General features: G+C 47.5%; 1 protein-coding gene across 1 annotated transcript; it reads right to left on the bottom strand.

Annotated features, from left to right (window-relative positions):
• Positions 1 to 5,206: 5,206 nt before the first annotated feature.
• LOC120317723 lies at positions 5,207 to 15,491 on the bottom strand. The gene is made up of 5 exons (XM_039364547.1): positions 14,847 to 15,491; positions 11,605 to 11,723; positions 7,748 to 10,968; positions 6,814 to 6,868; positions 5,207 to 6,688 (listed from the first exon to the last, which is right to left on the bottom strand). The coding sequence occupies exons 2-5, from the start codon at positions 11,693 to 11,695 to the stop codon at positions 6,015 to 6,017; spliced, it is 4,041 nt and encodes a 1,346-aa protein (XP_039220481.1). The 5' UTR covers positions 11,696 to 11,723; positions 14,847 to 15,491; the 3' UTR covers positions 5,207 to 6,014.
• Positions 15,492 to 17,206: the final 1,715 nt, after the last annotated feature.

Here is a 17,206-nt window from a genome sequence, read left to right as displayed (position 1 = left end):
GTTTTACTTACATTCCATGGGGAGAAAAAAATTCCAGCGTAAACAATGAACCGAAGCAGTTCTTAACTAAAATAATCTTTTGGAGGAAAAATAGAGCCCCTCTCTCTTTCTCTCTCTCTCTCTCTCTCTCTCTCTCTCTCTCTCTCTCTCTCTCTCTCTCTCTCTCTCTCTGTGTTTGTGTCTCTTTGTGTGTAGAAGACAGAATGAGCCAACAGAATGAGAAAGAATGACTTGGGAGAATGAGAAGAGAGAGAGGATGAGAAATAGATTGAGAGAAAAAGAATGACACAATTTTCTAGAAGAGAGGGAAAGAAGACAGGTTATGAAAGAGAATGAAAGGGACAGAATGAGAAAATGAAAGAAAATTAGAATAGAGAGAAAGAAAGACAATTAGAAGAGAATGAGAAAGAAAAGAGAATGAGGGGAGAATGAAAAGAGAAAAAAAGAATGAGAGGAGAAAGAATAATGGAAGGAAAGAATGACAGAATTGGGGAGAAAATGAGAAGAGAGAGGATGAGAAATAGATTGAGAAAGAAAGAATGACAGAATTTTCTAGAAGAGAGGGAAAGAGGGAATGAAAGAATGACAGAAGGAGAAGGACAGAAAAAGAATGAGAAAAAAATAATTAGAACAGAGAGAAAGAATGACAGAATTAGAAGAGAAAGAGAAAGAATGAAAAGAAAGAATAACAAAGAAAGAAAAAATGGAAAGAAAGAAGAAACAGAAAGAATGACAGAATTAGGGGGAGAGAATGAGAAGAGAGGGAGAGGATGAGAAATAGATTGAGAGAAAGAATGACAAGGAGAAAGAATGAAAGAATGACAAGGAGAAAGAATGAGAAAAAAAGAATTAGAATGAGAGAATGACACAATTAGAAAAGAGATGAGAAAAAGAAAGGGAGAGAATGAGGGAATGAGAAGGAATGAGAATGACAAGAGAAAGGGAAAGAAATAATGAGGGTGAGAAAGAATGAGGATGAAAGAAAAAGAAAGAATAAGGGAAAGAATGAGATGAGAGACAGAAGAGAGAAAAAGTGAGAATGAGAGGAGAGAATGAAAAGAGAAAGGGAAAGACTCAGAGAAAAAATGAGAAGACAAAGAATAAGGGAAAGATTATAATAATTATAATAATCCATCCATTTTTCCAATCCATCCATCCATCTTTCCAATCCTCCATCTTTCCAATCCATCCATCCATTCATCCATTTTTCCAATCCATCCATCCATCTGTCCAATCCATCCATCCATTCACCTTTCCAATCCATCTATCCATCAATCCACCTTTCCAATCCATCCATTCATCCTTCCAATCCATCCATCCATCCATTTTTCCAATCCATCCATCCATCTATCTTTCCAATCCATCAATCCATCCATCCACCTTTCCAATCCATCCACCCATCCATCTTTACAATCCTTCCATCCAGCCAGCCAGCCGTTTCTCATCCTTGGCAACTTGCAAGTGGCTGGACTTCAAATCCCAGAATTCTCCAGCCAGTGTGTTGAGAAGCTCTGATCTTTATTCTCCCATCCTCCCTCCCTTTCCCATCCATCCTGCTTTCCTTTCTTCCCGCCTTTTGTCTTCTCTGTGTTCTGCCTACTGTTTCATTTACCTCAGAAGCTAGAAAACTTTTCTTCCCCTCCCCCGCCCCCCAGGAACCTACCTCCAGCCTGGCCACTTTCACTGAAGAGAAAATGGACGAGGGGTTGAAGGCAGCTCCCGGTTCTGGCTGACCACCAGGTCTCCATTTTCATAAAGGGGGTGTTGGGGGTGTGGAAAAGAACAGCCAGACTGGTGGGGGGACGGGGCAGGGGCAAAACACTCCACCGCCAGGATTGCCTGGAAATCATTTCCTCCCACATCGAGAGCTTCGCAGCCTCTGGGATGGTGATTCTCAGCCGTGGCCACTTGAAGATGGCTGGACTTCAACTCCCAGAATTCCCCAGCCAGTACATTGAGTAGCTTTGATCTCTTTTTCTCCCTCCAACCCTCCATCTTCCCGCCTTTTTTCTTCTCTGTCTTCTGCCTACTGTTTAATTTACCTCAGAATCTTCCTATCTACCCCACTATCTTGTCTGTTCATGCACGAGGTGATTTGCGCTGTGATTGGTTGCCTTAATTATAAAGGGGGCGTTTCCCTCCCCCCCAGCCTTTTTTCTTCTTTGTGTTCTGCCTACTGTTTAATTTACCTCAGGATCTTCCTGTGTTCCCCGCTGTCTTGTCTGCTCATGCAGAAGGCGCGCTACACTGTGATTGGTTGCCTTAATTATAAAGGGGGCGTTTCCCTTCCCCGCCGTCTTTTTTCTTCTCTGTGTTCTGCCTGCTGTTTAATTTACCTCAGGATCTTCCTGTGTTCCCCACTGTCTTGTGTTTCCTCCTTTCTGGATGATGACAAAGACTCTTGTAAGTTTGAAATGATACCTATTTTAAAGAAAGAAGCAAATTTAGATGAGTGGCAGAAAGGTATCAATAAATTTATCTGGGCAGGGAAAAAACCAAGAGTAAAACTTAAAATTTTACAAGATATACGAGAGAGAGGTGGATTTAAGGTACCGGATTTGAAATTGTATTACGATGCTGTGGTTTTAACATCAATTAGTGATTGGGTTAATCTAACAAATGTAGATATACTCCTTTTGGAGGGATGGGATTTACCTTTTGGATGGCATGCCTATTTAATTTATAATAAAAAGGTTGATAGGGTCTTTAGATCTCATATCTTAAGAATTTCTTTACTTCGGGTTTGGAAGAAATACTATAGAAGTGATTCAAGAATTCCATTATGGGCTATTCCATGGCATGCAATAGAAGGAATAAGGAGAGGAGTTAAGATGGATATTATTTCTTATACACAATTACTTAAGTGGGATGGTAAAAATTGGCAATTAAAATCTATGGATGAATTAGCACAAGAAAATATTATTTATTCATGGTTTCAGTATAGACAATTATTGGAAAGGTGGAAGATATATTATAAGGTGGGCTTGCTTAGAGAGGATGAGAATTTGTTAAAACAAATTAGAGATCAAAGTCGAACCCACATTAAAAGAATTTATGGTGTTTTGGTGGAATTGGATTCAGAAGCAGAGCTAGTTAAAGATTGTATGGTTAAGTGGGCACAAAATTTTGATGAACCGATTTTATTAGATACATGGGAGATTATTTGGGTGAGGAATGTTAAATTCACGCAAGCCCAAAACTTACGGGAAAACTTTCATAAAATGTTTTATAGATGGCACCTTGATCCACAAAAAATGTCTCGTATGTATCCAAACCTGCAGCCTAAATGTTGGAGATGTGGCTGCTCGGATGCTACTTATTATCATATCTGGTGGTCATGTAAAAGTATTAAAGCTTTTTGGATTACGATATGGTGGAATATTCAAAGAATTTTTAAAAGAAGGATAAAATTTACTCCACAATTGTTTTTGTTGGTTATTATTTCTGATTGTGATGATAAAGAGATTATTTTAATGTTAAATTTAATTACTGCGGCTAGGTTGTTAATAGGGCAATATTGGAAGAAGGAATCTTTGCCTACTTTGCAAGAATGGTTTTTTAAAGTTTCTTACTTAGCGGAAATGGCAAAAATTTCGGCTTTCTTGAAAGATCAATCGCAAGAGAAGTATCTTTTGGTGTGGAAAAGATGGATAAATTTTATACAATATAAGTATGATATAAGAAAATATTATCTAGCTTTTGAATAATTTATATAAGTTTAAGATAGTATTTAGAAGTGTAATTGTTATTCTTTAATTTTTTATTTTTTTTATTTTCTCTTTTTTTCCCCCTCTTTTTGTTTTTTATATATAATGGAGTTAAAGTATTTTACAATTTGTTTATTGAGTGTAATTATATTTGCTTAAGGTTTATTTGGGTTTAAAACTTTTTTCTTTTAAGATCTAGTTAAGCTTATATTCAGCTCTGGGAAGAACGGGGGAGGGTTTTGGGGTGGGTTGGGAGGGATAGGGGAAGGGGTTTTATTGTAAAACTTTAAAAAAAATTTAATACAAAAAAAAGACTCTTGTAAGTTTGAACATTAAATGTTATTTATAGATAGATATGTAAAAGACAACAAGTTTGTGTTAGTCTCTCCGACTTCACCTGGACTGCTGCTGTGCAATTTTACCTCAAGGTGTTCCTGTGCTCCTGACTATTTTGTGTTTTTTCTTTCTTTCTGGATGATGGCAAAAGTAAGTCTGAATGTTAAACGTATTTATTTACATATACTAAAGGCTAGCTGTTTCTCATCCTTGGGAACTTGAAAATGGGTGGACTTCAACTCCCAGCATGCCCCAGCCAGCATGTTGAGAAGCTCTGATCTCTCTCTCCCCCTCTCTCCTTCTCTCCCTCTCTCTGGCTGTTTCTCATCCTTGGGAACTTGAAAATGGATAGACTTCAACTCCCAGCATGCCCCAGCCCTCCCTCCCCATCCCTCCTTCCTTCCCCATATATCTCCCTTCTTTCCTCCCCCCTCCCCCATTTATCTCCCTCCCTCCATCCCTCCCTCTCCTTCCTTCCTCCCATCGTATATCTCATTCCCATCTATCCATCCCTCATACTTCCTCCCTCCCATCTCCTTCCTTTCTTCCATCCCTCCCTCCCCACACCTTTCTTCCTTCCTCCCTCCCTTCCACCATATATATCTTTCCCCTCTTCCATCCATCTATCCATCTAACACTTCTGGAGGCAGGTCGTTCCACTGATTAATTGTTTTGTCAGGAAGTTTCTCCTTAGTTCCAGGTTGCTTCTCTCTTTGGTTAGTTTCCATCCGTTGCTTCTTGTCCGGCCTTCAGGGGCTTTGGAGAAGAGGTTGACAAATCCGAACATCCTGCTGCAAATTTGGCTGCTGGGCATGTGTCCTTCTTCCTCTTGCTTGACCAGGAGACCAGAAGCAAGTCGGCGAAGAGAAGCATCTGGAGTGGAGCTGACAGACACTAAGAGATGGGAAGGACCCAGCAGGAGCCTGATTTCCTCAGACCCCCTTCCTGGAGCCAGTGTGAAAAGCTACGGGGGATACCCTGCATTCTGCTCCATCCCTCGAGTATAATCTGACACGAATTCCATGTCCCCCTCTCTCCAGGACGATTGGACAACATCCCCGTTCTCCTCTGCCTTTGGATCACATTGCAGACAGAGCTGGTTAGGCTGAGGTTCATTAGTCCCCCTGACACACACACACACACACACAAACAAACAAACAAACTTTTGTAAGGAAAGAGATTTAATAAGAAGGTCTCTGATTGAAACAGTCATGACCGTCCTAGTGAGTCTAGGTGTTGTCTCTGGAAGGTGGTGTAGAGCAGTGCCCCACAACCTTTTGGGCACCAGGGACCAGTTCCGTGGAAGGTGTTTTTTCCATGGAACAGGGGGCCTTGGTTTCACATGCTGCCTGGATCCCACCCATGCAGGAATGGGACTTTGACCACTTGCGCAGCCCAGTTCCTGGTGGACCATAGATCGGTATCAGTCCACAGCCCATGAGTTGGAGAGCCCTGATGTAGAGGAGTACAGTCTCAGCCTTGCAGAAAATATGTGGCAGCTGATAGGAAAAAACGAATCTGCTCCAGGATAACAGGAAGGGGCGAGAAAGAAGCTCAAGGCTGCCCTGGCTTGATGCTCTTTGGTGCCAGAAGGAGTGCTCTCCAGATTCTCCTGCTCTCCCCGTAAAGTTGAGCTCTAACATTTCTTGTGTTGTTGGCTTCCCGGTCTGGTCTACCTCGAAGGACAGACAGGTGGGAAGCCCCAAAGACCTGGTCCTCCCTAAGGGACATGGGTCCAGGATGGGAGAGAATTCGGCTGTGGGACCTACTGATCCTGGGACGGGTGGGCAGGATCTTCTCATGCCCTTGAAAAAAGTCCTGTCATCCAAGGGGGAGGAAGCGGATTCTCAAGAGAAGGAATCGGCTGAGTGGAACTCAGCCACGAATCTCTGGCTTGGGTTCTTCAGAGGTCACATGGCAAGGGCTGGATTAGAACCCAGAACGGAAGGGCTGTGGCGTTTGGCAGAGTTGCTACCTTGGGAACCGAGGCTCAGAAAGAGACTTTCTGGCCTCTGTTCTAAAGTGGGAAAAAAAAACAGACCGTCTTTCGTTGAAGCTCATCATCTCTTCTGTGTAACAAGGAGCATCTCTGTTCGTTTCCACCAGATGATCAATCATGGTCATCAGTTTGGCCACCTGAGCCTCTTGTTCCGCCCCTTTGGCCCTGTTGTTGAAAACCAGGAACCGGTTCCCACAATCAGCAGCATATTCCTTCAGATTTTTATCTTGGGCAGATATGAAATTTTCAATAGATTCACTTTCCAGATCCTCTTTGTGGGTGAACAAAAGGATGATGTAATTTTTGGCTTTCAGGCCAAAAATCTCCTTGATCAGCTGAGGCACCTCCTTCTCGTCCCAGCTGAAATGACTAGGACGCATCACATGCAGAATGACATGGGGACCTGGGGAGCAAAACTTCACGCACTTGCTCACTTCTGCAACAACATCGTTGACTGGAGAACTGCTACCGAAAAAGCCAGGCGTATCAACAACCACAACCTTCCTGCCGTTTAGTTGTGTGTCCTCCTTTTGACATACTTTTGTTACTGATTTACTTTTAAAGACGTTGCTTCTCAGAATTGTGTTTCCCGTTGCACTTTTCCCATTTCCGCTTTTTCCCACAAGGACGATCCTCTGTTCAGACCCTACAACCCAAATGGGAGAAGAGAGAAGAAGGGGACTGGTCAGCAGTGTACGACCGTCCTAGCCTGTCCCCCCACCCAGAACAGTAGCTTCCACCCCACCTGAATCCCAGGACCCAAGACTTTACCTTGGATGCTTACAGTTGTATGCAGACCAGCCGCACAGCAGATAACCTGAGATTTCTGCGTGAAAAGCAAAACAGAATCAGCCAGAGAGGCTGCATTGCTCAGGTTGCTAAGAACTCTCCTCACCCAGAAGTCAAGCAAGAAATGGAGGGGGATTAAAAAAAAGACCACCCCTTCCTCAGTGCTCTTGAGGCTGACCTTGCCCTCCCGCAACCTTGCCAGACTCAAGCGGCTCTGACTCTTCTCCACCCTCAACGTAGCTGTCTTGGATCAGATCTGCCCCCCCTCCAGCAGGTTCCCCGAGTGGTCTTCCCACTCAGCCCTGTTCCTGTCTGGCATCCCACAGGATGGACCTCACGCTTGTAGTCGCTCCCTCCATTCTGCAAAACGGTCCTCGCCCACCGGCACTGTCTCCATTAGGTCAGAGACTAGTCTCTCCTGCTCGGCTCCCGTGGCCTCGTGCATCATGGCTGACCCGCTTTGCAAACCTTACTCACCACCAGACAACAAAAACTAGGGAGGGCGGAAGGGGATGATTGGAATTGATGGGTGGCTGGGAGGGGAATGAGGAATGTATGTGCACGGGCTGTGGCCTGAGAAAGTTTCCAGCACCTCAAGGTGTTTCCCAAAACAATGATTGAACTCGATTGGTGGACAACGGACAATGGGTGGCCCAGGGAGGAAAGGGGGGATTATTGCTATGCTGTTTTTAATGGCAAAACCTGAAAACTAGCTTTGCTTCTACTGTGTCTATATGGATCTATCAGGAAACTTAAACTCTTGGTAAAAGAATGCGCCTGGAGTTTCTTTGCTGCATATGCCAAAAATCTTCAAAAATCTCCAGTGATGGAGCACCCAAAACTGGTATCAGCCTATTCTACTGCCTCCTCGTCCTCCTCCTCCCCCGCTCTTCCTCCAAAGAAGGTGTCAAGTTACCTTTGCAGGCCTCCCCCTCGGATAGATGCAAGTGATCTCCTCGCTCCATTGACCGAGCCCAAGTTCAGTCACAGCTGCACATCGGAATTGGAACTGAAGATTTAGTTGGACATCCTCCAGGGTGAATTGATCTTTAGGGCCTGCAGTATGGAGACTCTTCCAATTCTGCCCTGCAATCCGATATTCCACCTGGTACCTGGAGACTGAAGGCTTCCCAATGGCGACTGGGTCAATACCGATCTGGAAACTATTTGGGTGCACTTGCTCAATCTTGGGAGGGGGAGGTCTTCTAAGAGCAGCTTCCAGCTCCTGATGTTTCTTGAGGACTTCCATGGTCAAGGTTAACCTTTTGGCTTCCAGCAACATTAGTGAGTCAAAGAAATTCTTCATGCTCTCGGCGCTCATTTTCCAGTATATTTCAGCAGCAGCATGATGGCTTCCTCCACTTTTTCCGTGACTAAACAGGGTTGAATGGTTGAATCTGAAGTGCAGAGGGGTTCCCGACTTGTCCCGATCACAAGGCAGGTCAGCCTCCTTAAGGGCCTCCAGGACAGGTGGGATTCCCCCATCAGCAAACGTGATCAGGAGCTGGACGTTATCCTTCACGTCTTTTCCCAACAAGGAGAGCATGGAATCAAAGACGCATTTCTGGGCATGAACTGAATGGGCAAGGAAGGCCTGGGCCACCAAGCAAATGGCATCAACGTGGTCAATGTCCCCTGGGGCGGAGAAAAATTCTCGGAGCTGCTTCTCAACCAGTTTATCTTGCTCTGCGTCTCTTCTGCCTCCAAATCCTGGAGTGTCAATTATTGTGAGAGAATAGGGAATCCGGAACCCCTCCTGATGGTGCACCACATAGACAGTGACTTCAGACATCCTGCCTCCAGCTTCGCTTCTCTGGGTGGTTTCATGAATCAGTTTCCATCTGAAATTATCTCCCCACTGGACGCCCAGGATATAATTGATCATCCCGTTGATCAGTGTGGTTTTCCCAGAGCATGTTGCTCCCATCATCAGGATCACTTTGTTGGGCACTTTTGGGTTCTCCTTTCCAAGCTGGTATATGAGACAGGAGCTGGAGGCATCTGAGAGGACTTTCTCCAGAGGAAGGGCGAACACTAACAGATGTGTGTCCTCCACCAGGGAGCTTTCCTGAAGGAACTGGCGGGCTACGTTGCCTGCATCTTCTTCCTCCAGTGATGTGGAGACTTCCACCTCCTCACTGGGGACACCCAGAGCTCCATTGTCACACACGGCTGACACCCGTATTCTATATGCCGTCTGGGGCTTCAGATCTTCAATGGGGTAAAACTCTGTTTTTCTCCCAGTCCTTTTTCCAGTCCACTGGTCCTTCCCAACTCCAGCCTCTACCGTTCTGTACTCCACTTTGTACTCCTTGACCACAACTCCTGAGGCAACGATGCTGGGATTCATCCAGGCCACAGAGATGACAGAAGATGCTGCAGTGACCATTCTTAATTTCTCAGGCGGGCTGGTGGGAAAGGTCTTTATGGGTGGGCTCAGGTCACTGGATTCACTAAATCCAAGCTTGCAACAAGCAGCATACTGGAACTGGTACTCTGTGTTTGGAGGCAGATCTTTCAGCAGGAACATATCCCTGGCGTCTTCTGTCCTCACAGTCTTCCAGTTTTCTTTCCCTGAAATCTTGTACTCTACCAGATAGCTGGAGATTGCAGCCCTCCCATATTCAGCTGGCTGAAACTTCAGTTGAATGCTGTTGTGTCTCAGTTCACTGATCAGGAAAGGGAGAGGTTTTGAGGGCAACTCAAAGTTCTTGCTGACCAGCTCTCCGTCTTCATAAAGGTATATGAAGGCTCCTGGGGTGTCCATATCTGGGTGTGAGGCCACAAGAAAGCGGACCTTTTCATTAGATTGATTGACACTGAAAAAGTCTTTGATGGATTTGGCACTTCGGCGAGCATTTTGGGTCCTTTCCTTGTCCTCAAACCAGGCCATGCCTTTCTTGACCTCTGGAGCGGACCTTGTTGACTTAGCTGATTCTTGCAAGAATCGCTCCTGAAGCTTGTCCTGTAAGCTCAACAGAAATGGCTCCTCTTCCTGTAAAGAAGTGAATACAAAAGAGACCACATATAAATTTTGAGGATGAAGAACTATTTCTGCCACCTTGTTCTGAGAAGAGATAACTTGTATTTCGCTTAGAATAGTCATATAAGATTTGACAAAGTTCATTTCTCTCTTTTTGGTGTCTAGAAATTCACTGAGTCTTTGGCTGTGGAAGGGTGACTCCTTGACGGACATCAAGATGTCCACTAGGGTCCATTCCTCCTGCCTCCCACCCTGGATGGAAGGCAACACTCTGGCCAGCTGTTTCTGGAAAATCTGCCTGTGTTGCTTGCACAGATCCTTGAACTGTTGGATCTTCTCTTTGATCTCAGGGAAGGTCTCAGCAATGGGATCGTTGGCTAGATCGTTGCTTTGCATCTGAATTTCATTGAGTTCCTCCAAGATCTTCTCAGCATCAAAGACCAATTCTAGGCTGATCTCACGGACCATCTTAGCTGCTTTGGGGTCAAGCTTGGTCAGCGGGTAGAGCCAGACCCGCATAGGAACAGCCTTCTCCCCATCTTTCCCTAACATTTTCGGTAGAGTTTTGTAAACTTTCATGGCATCTTGGAAAGTCACAGGATTTTTCTCCAAAGAAAAGTCTCCATGGAACTTGCAGCTAAACTTCATAGCATTTCCTTTCTCCTTTTCATTTAGTTTGACCTCTGCTGCTCCCGTGATTGATATCTCCTTCTTGATTGTAACCTGGAGACTTCCTTGAATATTTTTTATCATCTCCGTTGAAGAAACGTCTTGGTCAAACACGAAGAAAGCCTGGGCTCCATAGAGGATGGCGGTGACCACGTGAGTGGCCGTGCCATGCTCAAAGACTTCTGGATGGGAAACATTCCGGATTCCTAGATGGCTCATTGTCAGCTGCTCATACCTGGTGGTGGTTTTGTACTGAACGGTGACTCTGGCCTGTTGCTTGGACTTCTTGGTGTCATGAAGATACTTGGCTGACCCTCCCACTTCAACCAGCCCCCCAAGGAAGCTGGCCTTGAGGGATCCTGAAATGTCCAGGGCGGAGGCCTTGTCATCAATGCTGTCGGACGCAATGATTTCCGATTCCGTCTTGGGCTGAGGCTTGATGGTCAGGTCCTTCTGCAGAGAGCTGTAGTCCCAAAGGGTGACGCCTGCACGGAACAAGAGACAACAGGAAGATAAACGTGAAATGAGACCTTAGAAACGCCTAGAGAAGCCCCAGAATGCTGAGACAATAGAGATATCATTTTTCCTGGATGGTGACCTCATTTGTTCTGCCTGGTCATCACCCAGCAGTTTTGCAAACTACCAGAAACTCAAAAAGCTTTTGACTGAGTAGAGAGGAATGGGAACTTCTATGTACCTGTTGATTTCAAGAAAGATTTCCAACTCCCTGGAGAAACCATGTTTTTTATCAGGGGTTCAGAGGGGCCTTCTGTGTTCAGACCTCCCTCCCCCCCAGAAAAGCACCAGCACCACAACTTTAAAATTAATATCCCACTTCACTATCCCGGGTGGGACCCCAACTCCTTTTGTAATCATTTTCCAAAGCATTTCAGAGACTTTATTATGAGCCGAGGAAAGTTGCTGTGTGCCTGTCCAAAGGTTGGATACGCATTCCAGGCAGGTCCTACCCAGATAGCTGTTATCAGCAGGCTGTAGATCCAGGAACCGAGGCCTGAAGTGACCCTGTGCTGTGCCGGAGAATCGATGGCGTTGCTCTTCTCCCCCCCCTCTAGAGATCCTGCAGGGGCTGCCTATCCTTTGGACTCTCCTCCAGTTCCTACCTGGGATGAGCACATCCGTGCGGCAGTCGTACAGCATCCCCAGCTGGAAGGGGCGGCCCAGGGCTGGGGTCTCCACAATGTCTTCAGCCATGGCCAGGCTCAGCTCCTGCGTGTTGCTCCTGCAAGAGAGAAGAACCACTTGGAGGAGGCAGAGACTGACCAAGAGGGGGGAGAGACAGTGCATGTCCCTCCCTGAACCAGGAGTGTCCCCCTCTCCAACAACTCTTAGGAAGCTGTTCCAAAAAAGCGCCATTGGGTGCACTCCAGGCCACACTGATAAAGAGTTTGGGGAAGGGGATCCCTGCACCCTGTGTCTCTCACAGACTCCCAGATGCTTTGGGCAGCAGAAGGGCCATTGGAGAAGTCCGCACAGCCTACACCCCACACACTAACCAGCAAGTGCCACTTACCTGCCAAATCCACCCCTGTAAAGAGTTTGGGGAAGGGGATACCTTCACTGTTAGGACCCAGGTGGGCAACACCAGGCAGCCCTCCAGAGAGTTCCTTATTTCTCTTGGGAAGGTTAAACAAATGGCCCTCCACTGACTAGTGAGTCCCCCAACCAACAGTCAATAGATCAGCGGTTCTCAACCCGAGGAGTCGCGACCCCTTTGGGGGTCAAATGACCCTTTCACAGGGGTCGCATAAAACCATCAGAAAACACATATTTCCAATGGTCTTAGGAACCGAGACACTGCTCCTCTATCCGTCTCCGCACGGCTTCGAGCTGGGGGCCGTTGCAGCGCCGGATTCGTTTCCATTGAACATCTCCTAAGGGAGGCTGCGTTGCTTCGCAGCCCTGTCCGCGGAGGAGGCTGAACTAAGCTCTGCCGGTGCTGTTGCCCTCTTGGCTTCTCTCTCTGTCTCCCTGCCTGGGCGCTTCTCCAATCAGGCTGGGTGGAGCCGGCGGAGCGGCCTTCCTGCCCTCCCTCCCCGGTCAGCTGGAGCTGGGCAGGTCGGCGACCTTTGGAAGTGGGGCGAGGACAGACAAGGAGTGCTGAGCCCCGAGCGCGGTGGGTGAGCAGGCAGCATCATTGCGTGCTTGGAGAGCCCTTAGGCTTGGGGTTTACCACAACATGAGGAACTGTATTAAAGGGTCGCGGCATTAGGAAGGTTGAGAACCACTGCTATAGATTATCCAGCAAGGCCCCAAGGCAGAGTTCCAGGCATACGGCAAGGGCAGTCCTCAGAGCACGGCAAAGGTGCAAGACAAGGAGCAACTTCCAAAAGGGGCACAGTGAAACAAAAGGCAAAGGCAATTCACACCACAAGGGCCCAGTTCAACCCAAAAGGCAAAGAGCCCTTCTCAAAGCAAGACGGGGCCCAAGGCAAGGCAGGTCTGAAGGGAGAATCGTCAGGGCCAGGGCAAGCCAAGAACAGCCCTCACAGCAAGGCAAAAGCCGTCGTTGACACACAGAGTGAAAGCAGTTCTTAAAGCAAGGCGAAAAGGACTGTGATCTGAAGACAAACACTTGTTCCTGGCAAAAGTCCCTCCTCGTTGCGCCTCCTTAAACATTACTCTCCAGGTGAACCTTGTGAGGAGGAGCTGGGAACCCTTCTCCCGAATAGCCAGGGTGCCGTGGGTTGACTCTGCCTTCCTCGATCAGCCTGCGCCCTCTCTTCCCCCCTGCCTACTCTTCCGAGGGTTGAGGGACCTGCGCCTGCCTCGTCCTCAGGTCGTTTCTCCTGAGCCATAGAGATTGCACCATCCCCCTGCACTGACCCTGGCTCCATCTCCTCCTTCTCCTCCTCAGACCTGGGCTCTGACGGGGCCATGATATTCACCCTGTGTCTCTCACAGACCCTTCAAAGTCTGAAGACCACCTACGTGGCTGTCACAAGGGCTATGGGACCAGCAGGCAGATCCGGGACTCCTCCAGGGTCCAGGCAGTGGGCAAAGATCACGCTCCACTCCTCTGAAGGTGGTTGAGTGCCTTCGTGGGCAGAGGTGCCCATCCTGCGTCGGGGGAGTAAGGACCCCTCTGTCCGGAGCAGTGGGGCAGGGACAGTTTTGAGGTGGGACGGCCTTTCTTCCTAACAATAAGCGGACCGGACAGGAACACCAATTGGTTCTTTCCAGGGGAAATGAACCCAGAACGGACACACCTCAAACAGTAAGCGATGGCCAAGGCACGGATCGGCCCCATCAAATGGCCGGGTTTTTTCCGTGTTGCAAAGGGGAGACGTCATGCCACACACGGCGAGGGAGTTCAGCCCACTTAGTCAGCACAAAAGAGGGAGCAGAGATAGTCCCCGACTTATAACAGTGCAGTATGAAGTTAGAACAGCACCGGGAAAAGGGATTTAGGAACATTTTTCACACTGAATGACCGTTGCAGTGTCCCCAGGGTCACGTGATCAAAATTCAGACGCTTGGCAACGGACTCCTATTTCTGACCGTCGCTGGATCCCAAGGTCACCCGATCCCTTTTCGCGACTTTCCGACAAGCAAAATCAACTGGGGAAGCCGGATCCACTTAACGGCCGAGGGACTAACTTATCGACGGCAATGATGAGAAAGATCATCAAATGGGGCAAAGCTCACTTAACGTATGCCTCACTTCACAAGAGAAATTTGGGGCTCAGCTGTGGCGTAACTAGAGGACTACCTGTATATGACCCATCAAAACTAATCAAGGAGAAAAGCAACCTAGAACTAAGGAGAAACTTCCGGACAGTGAGAACAATTAAGCAGTGAACCACCTGCCTCCAGAAGCGGTGAATGCTCCAACACTGGAAGTTTTTAAGAAGAGACTGGACAGCCATTTGTCTGAAATGGTATAGGGTTTCCTGCCTGAGCAGGGGGTTGGACTAGAAGACCTCCAAGGTCCCTTCCAACTCTGTTATTCTGTTCTGTTCTATTCTTAATTGAGGGCACAAATCTTTCTAGCTCAGGCACGTCAAACCCGTGCCTATTCTAGCTAACTGAGTTGCAAAGAAGGAAAGAGAAATTTGCGTAACCGAATGAATCTGTTTACAGCAGGAAGAGGAGCAAAGTCTGGTTTCCTCTGCTGGGCTTGTGGCAGGATCAAAATTCTGGGGCTGGGCAGTGTAACGATGTTTCTGGCCACAGGAGCGTCGCAACTCCCCCACCGCACTGTGGGTAGGGAGGTCTTGACCACACAGGCCTCCACCACCACCACCACCACCACCACCCCAATTCCAGAGAAGCCTGGTCTTCTCCCCCCTTTCCCGCTCCTACTGGCCCTCTCTCTGCCCCATAATATCTTGAGTCCCCTTACCTTCCCCTTCCTTTGCAGCTGCTGCCTAAGCTGTGACAAGCCCCGATGCCAGATTCGGGCTAGGAAGCTGCCCAAGGAGTCTTCTTGCAGCCTGGCTAGGGTGAGGGTGTGACCCCTCTGATTCCCACTTTCGCTGAGAAGAGAGGAGGCAGTCACTTGTCTGAGATGGTAGAGGTTCTGCTTGAGCAGGGGGCTGGACTAGAAGACCTGCAAGGTCCTTTCCAACTACCTCCTTCTGTGATTCTGCAAGGGTCTCCTTCTTGATCACGGGATTGGACTAGAAGACCTCTAGGGTCCCTTCCAGCTCTGTCATTTTATGATTCTGCAAAGCGCTTGAGCTGGGGTTGGACTAGATGACCTCCAAGGTCCCTTCCAACTCTGTTGTTCTGTTCTGTTCTTAATTGAGGGCACAAATCTTTCTAGCTCAGGCACGTCAAACCCGGGCCTGTTCTGGCTAACTGAGTTGCAAAGAAGGAAAGAGAAATTTGCGTAACCGAATGAATCTGTTTACAGCAGGAAGAGGAGCAGAGTCTGCTTTCCTATGCTGGACTTGTGGCAGGATCAAAATCCACCCCAATTCCAGAGAAACTTGGTCTTCTCCCTCCTTTCCCGCTCCTACTGGCCCTCTCTCTGCCCCATAATATCTTGAGTCCCCTTACCTTCCCCTTCCTTTGCAGCTGCTGCCTAAGCTGTGACAAGCCCCGATGCCAGATTCGGGCTAGGAAGCTGCCCAAGGAGTCTTCTTGCAGCCTGGCTAGGGTGAGGGTGTGACCTCTCTGATTCCCACTTTCACTTTCGCTGACAGGAAAGGGCGGGGTCTCGAAGCAACTCAGAGAGGCCAATTTAATGATCAAAGGCCAGGAGATTAAGACGTAGGACAGTGGTTCTCAACCTTTTTAATGAAGAAATGATGAAAGAAAGAAAGAAAGAAAGAAAGAAAGAAAGAAAGAAAGAAAGAAAGAAAGAAAGAAAGAAAGAAAGAAAAAAAGACGATGGATGGATGGAGATAGAGATGATGGATGGAGACAGACACACAGACAGAGATAGATAGATAGGTATAGATGAAAGAAAGAAAAAGAAAGATGATGGATGGATGGATGGATGGATGGAGAGAGAGAGATGATGGATGGATGGAGATAGACAGACTGACAGATAGATGATGTATGGAAATAGAAAGAAAAGAAAGAAAAAGAAAGAAAGAAAGAAAAAGATGATAGATGGATGGATGGAGATAGTTGGATAGATGATGGATGGAGATAGACAGAGACAGATAGATAGATAGGGATACATAAAAAGAAAGAAAGAAAAAGAAAGATGGAAAGAAAAGAAAGATTATGGATGGATGGAGATAGAGAGATAGAGAGATGATGGATGGATGGAGATAGACAGATAGACAGATGATGGAATTAGAAAAAAGAAAGAGAAAGAAAGAAAGACAAAGATGATGGATGGAGATAGACACATAGATAGATGAAAGATGGAGATAGACAGCTAGAGAATTAGATAGATTAGATCAGTGGTTCTCAACCTTTTTAATGCCGTGACCCCAACCGGTCGTAAGTCGAGGACTACCCAACCGGTCGTAAGTCGAGGACTACCCAACCGGTCGTAAGTCGAGGACTTTCCCTGCCCGGGAGCGTCGCAGATGCGTGGTGCCGCCCCCTGCGCCGGCCGAGGCATAGCTGGCAAGCGGCAGAGACGGAGCAGGCTGGCCACCGGTTGGGCCATTAGCTTTTCCCAGCCCAAGGGAGGTAAGGCACCCGCCGAGCCCCACGCGCGCCAGCAACCTTCCCTGCGCCCGCCGGCCGCCCACCTCCCACCCCTGGCCCTCTTTTACTTACATTTTTAGTAGTTGCTCAGCAGGGAGGGGTGGAAACTTCCAGACAGCTCGCCTTCGCTGCAGACAACTTGCAGCACCGTTTGCAGAATGGGACTTTTGGCGGGCTCAGCAGGGCAGAGACAGCCTGGACAATTCCTATTGGCTTTTGAAAGCCAATAGAATGAGACTCTATTCAAGAGAGTCTATTCTATTGGCTTTCAAAAGCCAATAGAACAAAAGGGAGTAGCACAGCTAAGGAAAAGGGGGAAAAAATGGCGGACTGCGTTGTTTGGCGACCCCCGTGAAATGGTCATTTGACCCCAAATGGGGTTGCGACCCACAGGTTGAGAACCGCTGACCTAGGAGAAGAATGGGTGCAGGACTTGGGTTTGGCTAGTAGTGTAAAGAAAAAAAGAAAGAGGGACGACATGATAAGAATTTCAGTATTTGAGGGGCTGCCCCAAAGAAGGGGGGCAGTCCACTTATCCTCCAAAGCAGCAGAAGGCAGGACAAGAAGCGACGGATGGAAACTAATCGATGA

Source organism: Crotalus tigris, unplaced genomic scaffold (assembly GCF_016545835.1).
Source record: "Crotalus tigris isolate CLP2741 ecotype Arizona unplaced genomic scaffold, ASM1654583v1 scf7180000017592.2434428, whole genome shotgun sequence".
In the NCBI taxonomy this organism is placed as follows: Eukaryota; Metazoa; Chordata; class Lepidosauria; order Squamata; family Viperidae; genus Crotalus; species Crotalus tigris.
Note: the sequence above shows the minus strand (reverse complement) of the source record. Positions and strands in the feature narration are given on the sequence as shown.

What these genes read in the sequence shown, in the direction of transcription:
- LOC120317723 (XM_039364547.1), bottom strand. Translation starts at nt 11,695, where the DNA reads ATGGCTGAAGACATTGTGGAGACCCCAGCCCTGGGCCGCCCCTTCCAG. An exon ending in CACGGATGTGCTCATCCCAG is followed by an intron (nt 10,969 to 11,604) that starts GTAGGAACTGGA and finishes TGTTCCGTGCAG; the next exon opens with GCGTCACCCTTTGGGACTAC. An exon ending in CGAGGGGGAGGCCTGCAAAG is followed by an intron (nt 6,869 to 7,747) that starts GTAACTTGACAC and finishes CTTTTCACGCAG; the next exon opens with AAATCTCAGGTTATCTGCTG.